Source organism: Vigna angularis, chromosome 8, assembly GCF_016808095.1.
Source record: "Vigna angularis cultivar LongXiaoDou No.4 chromosome 8, ASM1680809v1, whole genome shotgun sequence".
Lineage (NCBI taxonomy): Eukaryota > Viridiplantae > Streptophyta > Magnoliopsida > Fabales > Fabaceae > Vigna > Vigna angularis.
The window spans coordinates 10,540,883-10,552,079 of record NC_068977.1 but is presented as its reverse complement, the minus strand read 5'-3'; the positions used below and the strand labels follow the sequence as shown (position 1 = coordinate 10,552,079).

Below are 11,197 nucleotides of genomic sequence, written 5' to 3'. Positions count from 1 at the left end.
CAAAGTTTACTACAGCTATACAGAACAACAACAACACCCCACATATCACTTTCATCCATCTCTCCCCGAGATGTCCAAATCATACTCAAATTCATCATTTACATTCACCATCATACTATCCCAGTAATTTATCATATCTCATGCATTCACATGTTTTTCACATAAATCACATCAGAGTATATATTCCAACCACATTGCACACTTAAAACAAGAGCAAATAACCTTGGAACCGAACACTATTTACCGAGCACTATTTACTGAACGCTTATAATCACTATTACACCAAAACCGAACGCTCGAGATTCACACCTAAGAATCCAATTTAAGACCGAACGCTCATAATCACTATTTCACCATGACCGAACGATTAAGATTCAAACCTAAGAATCCGAAATTAAGACCGAACGCTACAAGTTAAACCTGAGAATACCTCATCAAAACCGAACGCTTACAATTACTAATACAGAACCAAGACTGAACGCTAAAGATCACTCTCTGAGAATACCAATTTAAGGGCGAACACCTACGATCACTATTTCACCAAAACGAACGCTCAAGATCACTTTCTTGGAATACCAATTTAGGACGAACGCTTATAATCACTATTATACCAAACCGAACGCTCGAGATTCACACCTAAGAATCCAATTTAAGACCGAACGCTCAAAATCAACAATTCACCAAAACCGAACGTTCAATATTTAATCCTAAGAATTTAAATTATGACCGAACGCTAAAATCCACAATTCACCAAAATCGAACGTTCATGAGATAAACAAGAACATCAGATTTAAGGCCGAACGCTACGATCAATAATCCACCAAAACGAACGTTCAAGATGTTAAACCTAAGAATATCAGATTAATATCGAACGCTCATGATTGAAACCTAAGAATAGCACATGAAGACCGAACGCTTGGGATTGAAAATACCAATTTAAGACCGAACACTCAAGATTGAAACCTAAAATACCAAATTGAGAACGAACGCTCACAATCATAAATCTACCAAGACCGAACGCTCGAGATTGATTCATGAGAATACTAAATTAAGGACGAAGACCTAAAATTACGAATACCCACAATGACCGAACGCTCACAAGTGAAACCTCAGGATACGAACTTAATTCCGAACGCTAACATATCACTAACATGCCTTAGAACGAACGCTAAAGTTCGTTACCCGAGAATTGCAAGACCGAACGTTCAAAGTATTTTGGCCGACCACTAATTGGTCGAGCCATTTGGACGAATGCACGTTCTGCAGAATTCTGCAGAATCCCACCAGATTTTCCAGAAACCCCAATTTCATCCCCTTCTTCCCAGATTTGCATCAAATACAGATTATTTCAACAATCAAAGAAATAAATCTAGCTCCCCTTACCTCTTGAAGACTTCCTTAGTGAATCTTGAATCTAGAAATGCAGTGTCTGGATCTCCTTCCAACTCCAAAAGCTCTCAACTTCTCCTCTCCCAGATTTTGCAGCAACTCTTCCAATCTGCAGAACCCCCCAAAAATCTCTTTGAATCCACGAACCCTTCCTTTTAAGAAGAAGAAAACTGTGCACTCCTCAGCTTCTCCCTTCCCCTCTTAGTGTTGTGCCCACTTTGAAGAGCTGATGATGAAGATTCCTGGTGGCTGGAGCACTTCCAGGTGGAGAGACCCACCACTCACAGCTGCTGCCCACTTGAAGCCTCTCCCCCACCATTTCAACCGAACGTGCAGCCGCCCACGTGAAGCTCTTCCCCACCACATCAATTAACAAAGGACGCTCGGTCCTTACATCACACTTCTCATAAAATAAGTATGGACAATAGTTAAAGTTCATTTAAAAAAGATGTTTAAAGAGAAAATTAGAAAAAATATATAAAAAAATGGAAAATTCAATTTATATAATAATATAAAGATACTTATTTTAGTTTTCTTTTATTACTGCAATCCACTACATCAAGGACCAAGTATGGGCAATGTTGAAAACTGAGTTCTTAGAATCCCATCTATGAAACTATATACACACAGTAGACAAATAGAAAAAAAAATTAACATTTTAGTGAATTTAAATAGGTTTAATATTATTTTGACCTCAATATTTATTGAAATTATTCAATAAAATATTTTAATTTATTTTGATGAATGTAATGCTTATATTTATTAGAAAGAATCTATATTTATTATATGTTAAATTGAAGTTGTGAGGCCTTGGAAAATTAAATCCGTAAGCCATCTGTCTAATCCAATTAATGCACTGTTGCGTCACCTGTCAGCTCTCATTAATGCACCGCGCCACACACTCATCTCATTAAAACTCACTCACACACTCTGACGCACGCCTGCCAAGTGTCGCTTTGGAACCTTCTGAATATGTAGTGGAAAACAGGTGTCCGCATGAGAGTGCACGTCCGTTTGACCTTGGGAAGAAAACTAATTTTCTGAAAACATTTCTTCCACTCTCTGCATGCACCTTCTTCTCCACCAAGACTCTGACCTTTCTTCTTCTCCAACTTCTCTCTAGAATCCTTCAACTTCTCTCTACTGTTACTCACCCATCTCTTCTCCGTTCAACATTTAGAACCGTAGGAACGTTCCCTGCACCGTGAGCTTCAATCCGAACCGAACAGATCCAAGTTCTGTAACCGGTAAGTCGCTCGACTCTGGACGCTAATTTCTGGGTTACATGCAAACTAAGATTCAGTTGCATGCAAGGGTATAAACTGAGTTTTTTGAGTTTCCGTTGGTTAGACTTAGTTGAAGAGCGTAAGAAAGATCGTGGAGGGTAGAAATCCATAGCTGGGCAAAGTCAAAGTCATACTCTTAGGACGTACACTACTATCCAGGTAAGGGAAGCTTAGTAATTTAATTAATACTTGGATGTTGTATGCAAGCATGATATGAACTGAATGTATGAGATGTATGCTGATTGAGTATGTCTGAACGATCGCTGTTATGCATGAATGAATATGGTATGTGTTGGTTGATACGTATGAATTGGAAAATGGATGATTATTGTATAGTATGAGTTGTTAATATGAATTCTATAAAGTACGTGAATTAATGATGAATATGAAATTATAAGATTATGAATCGTATGAGAAATGTTGAGTTAGAATAGATGAAAAATCTTAAATATGAATTTCTTACTATGATAAAAGACGTTCGACATCGTACGGTTTCTAATCAATTGCTTAAAAAGGAATCCTTTCATTTGGAAAGAGTTCCGATCGAGAACGAGCGTCCCGTGAAATACTATGTTGAGCGTTCGGCTCAGCCTAGTGGTAATCTTGTAATTTAAATTAAGTTATAATGTATTATCCCTTATACTTACAAATTGGTAGTGCTCGGTCTTACACTGAGCGTTCGTCCTAATTAGCACTCGGTCTTATACCAAACGTTCACTCTAATTAATTATTGGTCTTATATCTAGCGTTCGTCCTAAGAAGTGTTCGGTCTTATACCGAACGCTCGTCCGTACCTTTGATTTCGGAACAGACGTAAATAGCGTTCGTCCAAATTATTAGTAAATGTATATTATCGCGTTCGGTCATTGACTGGCAGTCGATCCCTTTAAAAAAATTGTTCTCAGTATAATTAAATAATTGTCTTGTTGTATCTTTATCCATTTGGATTCGGTCTAGAGTCTTTGTACCTAAATTATTCTGAACATTGATTTTATATCTCTAAGAGTCGGTTCATTCAACTGATTCGAGTAGCAGTCACGTTCTTCATATAAGTATGTGTGGTCTTATTCTGTTTGACAACGAGTCTTCTAAATCTATTCTTTAGCGTTCGTCTTCGTTCTTCAGAAGTATGAACGTTCGTTATTTTATGTTTTTAAAACTGAAGCTAAAGATGATGATAATTTATAAGATGTTGAAGTGTGAACACTATGTTGAATGATTATACGATTATGGAATTTGAACAAGCGTTCCAAGGAGGAACAACTCTTGCTTATATTGAATATTAAATTTGGTAAAGTATGACTGTGGATAAGTTAAGACTTGTTGTCCATCCTGATGTTCTGTGAGTACTCATCCTCATGTACAGGGAGTATGTCATGTGTGGGAACGGCAGGAGGTCCTTAGTCCATAAGTTAACATGGGCGACGTAAGAACGGACTAACCTCGAGTGGCAGCTGTTTGGTGTATCCCAGTTACTACATCACTCGGGTGCAAGGACGCTTGTAACTACACAGATTCATACAGTCCGGACGATCGGTCTAGAATATATATATATATATATATATATATATATATATATATATATATATATATATATATATATATATATATATGTCGGATGATGTTAAATGTTGAATTATGTGTTTGTGTGAATTGAAATGTTTATTGTATGTGTTGATGTATAAATTAAATTACATAAGCTTACCCTTTCGTTTTCCTTGTGTTGTTTGTTGTCTATGTATGTTCGTCCTGTCATTGCAATGATCATCCGTGTGGATGTGAGCAGATGAAGGTGCGTCTCTTGAAGAAATGCTAGAAGAAGAAAATTTGGAAGACGCTAATCTGGTTGAAGTAGAAGTTAAAGCCGAGCCTTAGAGCGCTCGCTAGGTGTTATTTATTAGTCGTTCAGTTCTATTTTGAACGTTCGGTTAAGTTTTGTAAAACCGTTCGTCTCTGAAATTCTGTTAATGCTGTATTTGTATAATTGTTGTACGTTAAGCCGTTCGGCTTTTTGAACCTCGAATCTTAGTGTAAAGACTGCACTGTTTTACTGATTAAATGTAATTCATTCTGATTATGGTAATTACTGTATTTTGGGATGTTACAGAAGTTGGTACTATTTAAATGATATAAGAATGCTAAAATATATATGTCAGATTGAATAATTGAATCACATTATTATCCACTAAACAAATTACTACCGATTTAATTAAAAGAATCATAAAAAAAATTAGAAGATTACAATACACAATTTGATAATATGAACAAAACGGTATTAACGATTTAATTAATGCTTTTAATCAAATTCAACCCAAAATACAATAAAGAAAAATTGGAAATGCGGATAGATTAACGGCAGCGAAAAAAAAAAACTAGAAATGAAAACGGCGTCGTCGTGTTACCAAGGGTTATTCACAAACTCACTCGTAGTGCTCTAGTTTGATTTGAGCGTGGAACTGGAATGTGGGGGCTTCTTCGAACTAGAACGTGTTTGCGATATTCAGAGGCCCTTCTTCTTCATCAACCATGGAAGAAGAAGGTAGGGTTCTATTCTTTGTCCGCCGTTGACGGCCGTAATTGCCTTCTGGATCTGCCGGAGATCGAGAAGGTTCTGATGGATATCAAAGCTGACGACGTTAAGGTGATACCGGTTCCCAAGCACTGCGATTGGGCCGATTTCATGGTTCTCGCCACTGGCAGGTCCACCTGGCACGTCAAGAACATAGCCCAAGCCCTAATTTACAAGGCACCACACCCTCCTTCCTTCGTCCTTTTTATCGCTATATTTGCATTATTGATTTTTGATTGAAACTCAAAAGTGGTTTTCATTTTTGTTTTTCTTCCGACTTATGTGTATTTGTGTAATTAACCAGGCCAAACAGAAACAGAGAGGAGCTGAACGAATGATGCTATCGAGTGTAGAAGGGGAAGAGGGAGGAAAGTGGATAATCATTGACTCTGGTATCTCGTGCTTTTGTAATCATTTTTGTGTTCATTTTGTTGAGTTTAGAAAATCCATTAGGGGTCGTTTGGACAATCTTCTTCAATAGATAGTTTTTTTCGGTTAAAATTAATTTATACATACCCAAATTTGTAGAATTGTTCTTATATAACTTTTTGTTTTTGTTTTTTTTTTATCTTTTACTTTGTGCAATGAGCTAATTTAACTTACCTTCTCTTTTTTAATTTTTCTCACCTAAAGTCATTTTGAAGAAATTTGTCCAAACAGAACTCCAAGTAAAGAAAATTGCAGTAGCGATAATGGCTGATAACATATACAATGTCATGAATTAGCATCTTGACTGCATTTGCTAAATGTTCTGTTCTTTTAGGAATGTTAGGTATTCACAGGCCTTTCCAATAATTAATATTTACGAAGAACTAGTTTACTATCTTTAATGTGGTCTTCTTTTTCAGAGAGGTCTATTCCATCCACACGATAGATGTTGTGTGATGTTATAAATTAGTAAACCAATATGCAGATACTGGTTGAAACTCACATCAGAGAGCTACTGATGCAGTTTAAGTGGAGACTTATACTCTATCCTAGCTAATTGATCTACCTGACAAATTACTAGTTCGTTAGTACTAGAAAGTTGTTAAATTAACTTGTTGGTTCCACAACATTATTGTCTTAGCGTATGTTGCTCTGCGTGATATTCATTAAATCAAACAAGATAATGAGTTTAGTCTCAGCATGGTATCAGTTTCTACACTCTACAACCTCTGATTTTCTTTCTTGCACTTATTCCAGTTTCTTCACTGGTGAATGGAGCCAGCGAATTACCATTCTTGGGTGATTAGGGATGACAAGGTAAGACTGGTGTTGTAAAAAGGTGTGGGTAGGCTGGACATTTAAGTCCGTCAATCTGCATGGGGCAGTATAACCTGTAGCCCATTGGCCAAAGTGTGGGTGAGCCTGCCCCTCAACATGCATGACTCTTCTATTGAAGAATTAACTGAATTTTGTCTGTTACAACTAATCTAACATTGTGGTTTAATTCTTTTTATCTATTTCGGGAGGTGTTGCAATTTAGTGATTCTTTCATGTTAACTTTTCATTGCTCAGCGCATGCGGTGGCTTGACAAGGCTTCGGGGAAAAAATTACTTTGTTAGTCTTTAGGGTTTAATAGGTCCTTTCTATGTCACTTTCCTTCTATCAGTCTATTATTTTTGGTGATGTAGGATTTGCTAGATCGGTGAACATTGCTTTTTATGTTATGAAAACTTTCAATTATTGGATTTATAGTTCTAACATGCCTTGCTTTCCCTTTTTGGTTCATTTTTTTTTTATGTTTAGGTAAAGTGATAGTTCATGCACTTGATGAAAAGGCCAGAGCTTACTACAATTTGGAGGGTCTTTGGACCCGAGGGACAATTCAAAATGAACCTGATGGGGTAAGTACGAGGCTAGCTTATATTCGTTTTAAGTTGTAAGATAGTTAGATATAGTTTGGGTTTGTTACAAGTTTACTATTTAATCATTTTTTGATTTATAGCTTATATTTACACTGTCATACCTACCAAATTTTTTATTGGTTAATAGTGTAGATAACAGCGCACCAAATAAAACTCAATTTGAAAACCATTAAGTGGAATTCACCATTTCTTACTTCTGTGCCTGCCACCTTAACATTCATTCACTACTTGGATTTATATTATGATGGTATTGCCACACCAAATCTTCCTATGGATTAGGCGTTGTGATTGAGGCTAATTCCTGTACCAGTTTGTGTCAAGAGTAGTTCAAAATGGTACTTTAAGTTATTCTTGGTAGAGGTCTTAGAGCAGGCATTCGATGGGTTTTGGGGGCTCGCGCGAGTTATCTGATTAGGCTTATGTTAGTGTATATGGCTTGGTTCAACTGCGCTTGAGCAATTACATAGACATATGTCTTTATTATTTTTATTATGATGATGAATATGTATTCTTGAGATAAATACTGTAGGATGAATTATTCGAATGATCATTTTTCTTTTTACTGATTGTAGGATTTACAAAAAGCTTTGGTGAAGGTTCGTCGAAAAAACAATTCGAAGAAACCTGCACAAAAGAATGCTTAATTAGTGTCTCAATGTAAACAACCTTTTAAAACTGTAGCTTCTGACTGCATCTGATCTAGACAATTTAGAAGTTTGTATACATATCACGGTTTCTGATCTGTTATTTTAGTTGTTTTGAATACAAATTTTGCTAGGGTTGTCTAGCTGCAATGGTAAAGATAGAAAAGAGGTAACATTGAAGTTGTCCATCATCATGCACTCCACTTTTATTTTTGGTGAGTCATGAATCGTTACCGGAGCCTGGACTTTTACATCACCTACATAAATATCTGAATTAAAAAACCTGTTTACAAACAGAAAATATATATATTAAACATACATCTCATTCTCCTAGGTGACAAAAATTACTTGAGTTGGAAAATGGCTAAAAGAATGAAATATTTTCAACTTAGAGTGATGAAAACGGAGGAAAGTATATTTTTCAATATAAAAATCAACTTTAACTTTTTTTAACAGTCAGATAATTCTCTTTAGAAATGGTTCTAACTTCTGAATTCTTTTTCTGACGAAGTAAATTATTTTGAAAAAATTTCAGCTAATAATTAGAAGTTAATTTTAAATAAAAATTTCAAGAAATTCTATTTCTTAAATACTCTTTTTAATGTATATTAACAACTTTGATGTCGCAAAATTTGGCAATATTTTCTAAATTCATTTAGAATTTTTAAATTTTTACATTTTAAAATTAGAATTTACAGTTGTAAGTTTAACTGTACTTGCATTTGTAATAAATTTAAAATAATAATATATATATTTTTTACTTATTGTATTTGCATGACTATTTTTAACAATACATAATAAATTAATCAATGAAATAATGTATTATTTCAAGTCTTATGAGATAGCATGATTGTCAGACCCTGGAAAATAACGTACAAGTACGCGTGGCAGCCGGAGAGCGAAACACCTCAACAACGCATGTGGTGACTGTAGAGCGAGACACTTCACCAACGGACGTCAGGTGTCACGCTGCATGGAGTCTGGAATCGGTAGTGGAAAGCACGTGTCCACCGAAGAGAGGACGTTCGTTCGGCGCTGGAAGCAAAACTGAAATTTCTCAGAAAAACACTCCACTCTCCTCTGCATGCACTCTCTTTCCGAAATCTGATCTTCCATCTTCCTCCTTCTTCTCTCTAGAAAACTCTCCCTTCTCTCTACTGTATCTCATCCTTCTCTTCTCCGATCATTATTTCAGAAATCGTAGAAGTGTTCCCAGCGTCATAAACTTTATTTTGAACCGATCATTTCCTAGTTCTGAAATCGGTAAGCTTTCTCCTCCTTAACCTGTCGTTCTTGTCAACATGCAAATCAAATTCTGGTTTCATGAATCCTTAGTTGTAGTTCTGAATCATTGTTGGTTCGTTATTTGATTTTGGTTCATAGAGCAGTTGAGCGTTAAGGGTAAAAAGGGATCTTAGTTCTTTTGCAAACCAAGTTGCAGACTGTAGGACGTCCGTTCACACTAGAGGTAAGTGAAGCTTATCTAATTTAATTGTATGTTGTTGTACACTTGTTGAAAATGAATGCATATTGCTGAATGGGTGAATGTATATATATATCAAGTATGAATACTGATATGATGGTTGATATGAATGGATTTCATGAACGTTCGTTTATTTAATGAGTAGAAATGAAATATGGTTGAGTTATTGTATGATGTATGAGTTATATGAGATTTATGTGATATGAATTGTGTGAAGTATGAAAGTTAAATCTGATAGGAATGTATAAAGTTATGAAAGTATATATATTAAGAAATGATTGTTGGAAAGAAATAATTCTGATATGAAAGTCTCATATGAAAAAGTACGTTCGTCACTGAACGGTCATTGACCGTTCGGTTTTCCTGGTGAACATAGTAAAAATGGGATTCTTTCATTTGGATAGAACCCTAGTTGAGGACGAGCGTTCTCGTGTTATAATACTATGCTTGAGCGTTCGACCAAGCACTATTGTATCTGGTATTCTTTGATAAACTCCATTCTTTTATATATATATATATATATATATATATATATATATATATATATATATATATATATATATATATATATATATATATATATATATATATATATATATATATATATATATATATATATATATATATATATATATATGTAATAGTATATTCTTTCGTTCGTAAACACTACTTCGAAAGTCCCTTAGTATAATTATCAAGTCTACTGTTATAAATGGTGCTCGGTCTTATACCAAGCGCTCGTACTGAGAAGTGCTCGGTCTTACACCTAGCGCTCGCTCTAAGTGGTGCTCGGTCTTATACTGAGCGCTCGTATTCATTCTTGTAAAATTAGTCTAAATGAAATAGCGTACGTCCAATTTCAGAAGGACTTTCCTTTACCAAGTTCGGTCATTGACTGGCAGTGGATTTCAGTATGAGAACTATCCTAAATATGGTTCGTTAACGTCTTGATGCGTCTACCCTTGAAGTATTTGGCCCAGAGCCTCCACACTCGGTTTATTTCTTGAAGTATTGGTTTGAACTCACAAGAGTCAGTTCATTCAACTGATTCACATGATAAATAACGTTCGTCACTTGGAACCTGATATTACTCAAATCCGATCGTAACTCTGTCGTTCGTACTCTGATCTAGAACGGGCGTCTTTCTGGTCCCGTCCATAGTGTTCGTCCTCGTTCTTATTGAGGACAGAACGTTCGGTATTTGATGGTTTTCCTATGGATGATAAAACTGAATATGGAATGATGGATAATAAATGATGAAGAGTATATGAGATGATTAAACGATTGTGGATTTTGAGCGAGCGTTTCGGGGAGGAACGACTCATGTATTAAATATTGGAATTGGTAAAGTATGATTGGGGTTATGCTACTGATGGCAGTTTATCCTGATGTTCCGTGAGTACTCGTCCTCACGTAGAGGAGGGTAGGTCATGTGTGGGAACGGCAGGAGGTCCTAGTCCTTAGGGGTACTTTGGACTGATAGGGCTAACCTCGGGTGGCAGCTGTTGAGGGTATCCCAGTTACTACATCACCCGGGTGCGCGAACGCCTGTAGTTACACAGATTCATACAGTCCGGACGGTCCGTCTAGTGATAGTTTTCGTATAGTTATATGTGTTGAACTAATCTTGTGTTGTTGAAATGTTTAATTTTTATGTTGATATATGAATTAAATTATTTAAGCTTACCCTGTGTATTTCCTTGTGTTGTCTCGTCTTTGTACGTCCGTCCTTGTCTTTGCAATGATCATCCGTGTGGATGTGAGCAGATGGAAGTGCGCTACTTGAAGAGGCGCTGGAAGAAGAAAATTTGGAAGATGCGAACCTCGTAGATGTGGAAGTGAAGGCCGAACGGTAGAACGTTCGGCTAGTAGTATTAGGTGTTTGATAGAGGGGTCGTTCGACCACCTTATCCATTTCTTTTGTTATATTCGACCGTTCGGTATTTTTGTTTCCTGTAAACCGTTCGGTCAGATA

The 11,197-nt window shown here is 36.1% G+C and overlaps 1 protein-coding gene across 1 annotated transcript; it reads left to right on the top strand.

Annotated features, from left to right (window-relative positions):
• The first annotated feature begins 5,077 nt into the window (after nt 1-5,077).
• On the top strand, nt 5,078-7,924 carry LOC128193481 (protein Iojap-related, mitochondrial-like). Its single transcript, XM_052866911.1, has 4 exons — nt 5,078-5,421; nt 5,549-5,636; nt 6,977-7,074; nt 7,668-7,924. Exons 1-4 carry the CDS (start codon nt 5,137-5,139, stop codon nt 7,737-7,739), a joined length of 543 nt encoding a protein of 180 aa, XP_052722871.1. The 5' UTR covers nt 5,078-5,136; the 3' UTR covers nt 7,740-7,924.
• The last annotated feature ends 3,273 nt before the right edge of the window (nt 7,925-11,197 follow it).

Coding starts and splice junctions, on each gene's coding strand:
- LOC128193481 (XM_052866911.1), top strand. CDS start 5,137: ATGTGGGGGCTTCTTCGAACTAGAACGTGTTTGCGATATTCAGAGGCC. Junction 5,422..5,548: donor CCCAAGCCCTAATTTACAAG/GCACCACACCCT, acceptor GTAATTAACCAG/GCCAAACAGAAACAGAGAGG. Junction 7,075..7,667: donor TTCAAAATGAACCTGATGGG/GTAAGTACGAGG, acceptor TACTGATTGTAG/GATTTACAAAAAGCTTTGGT.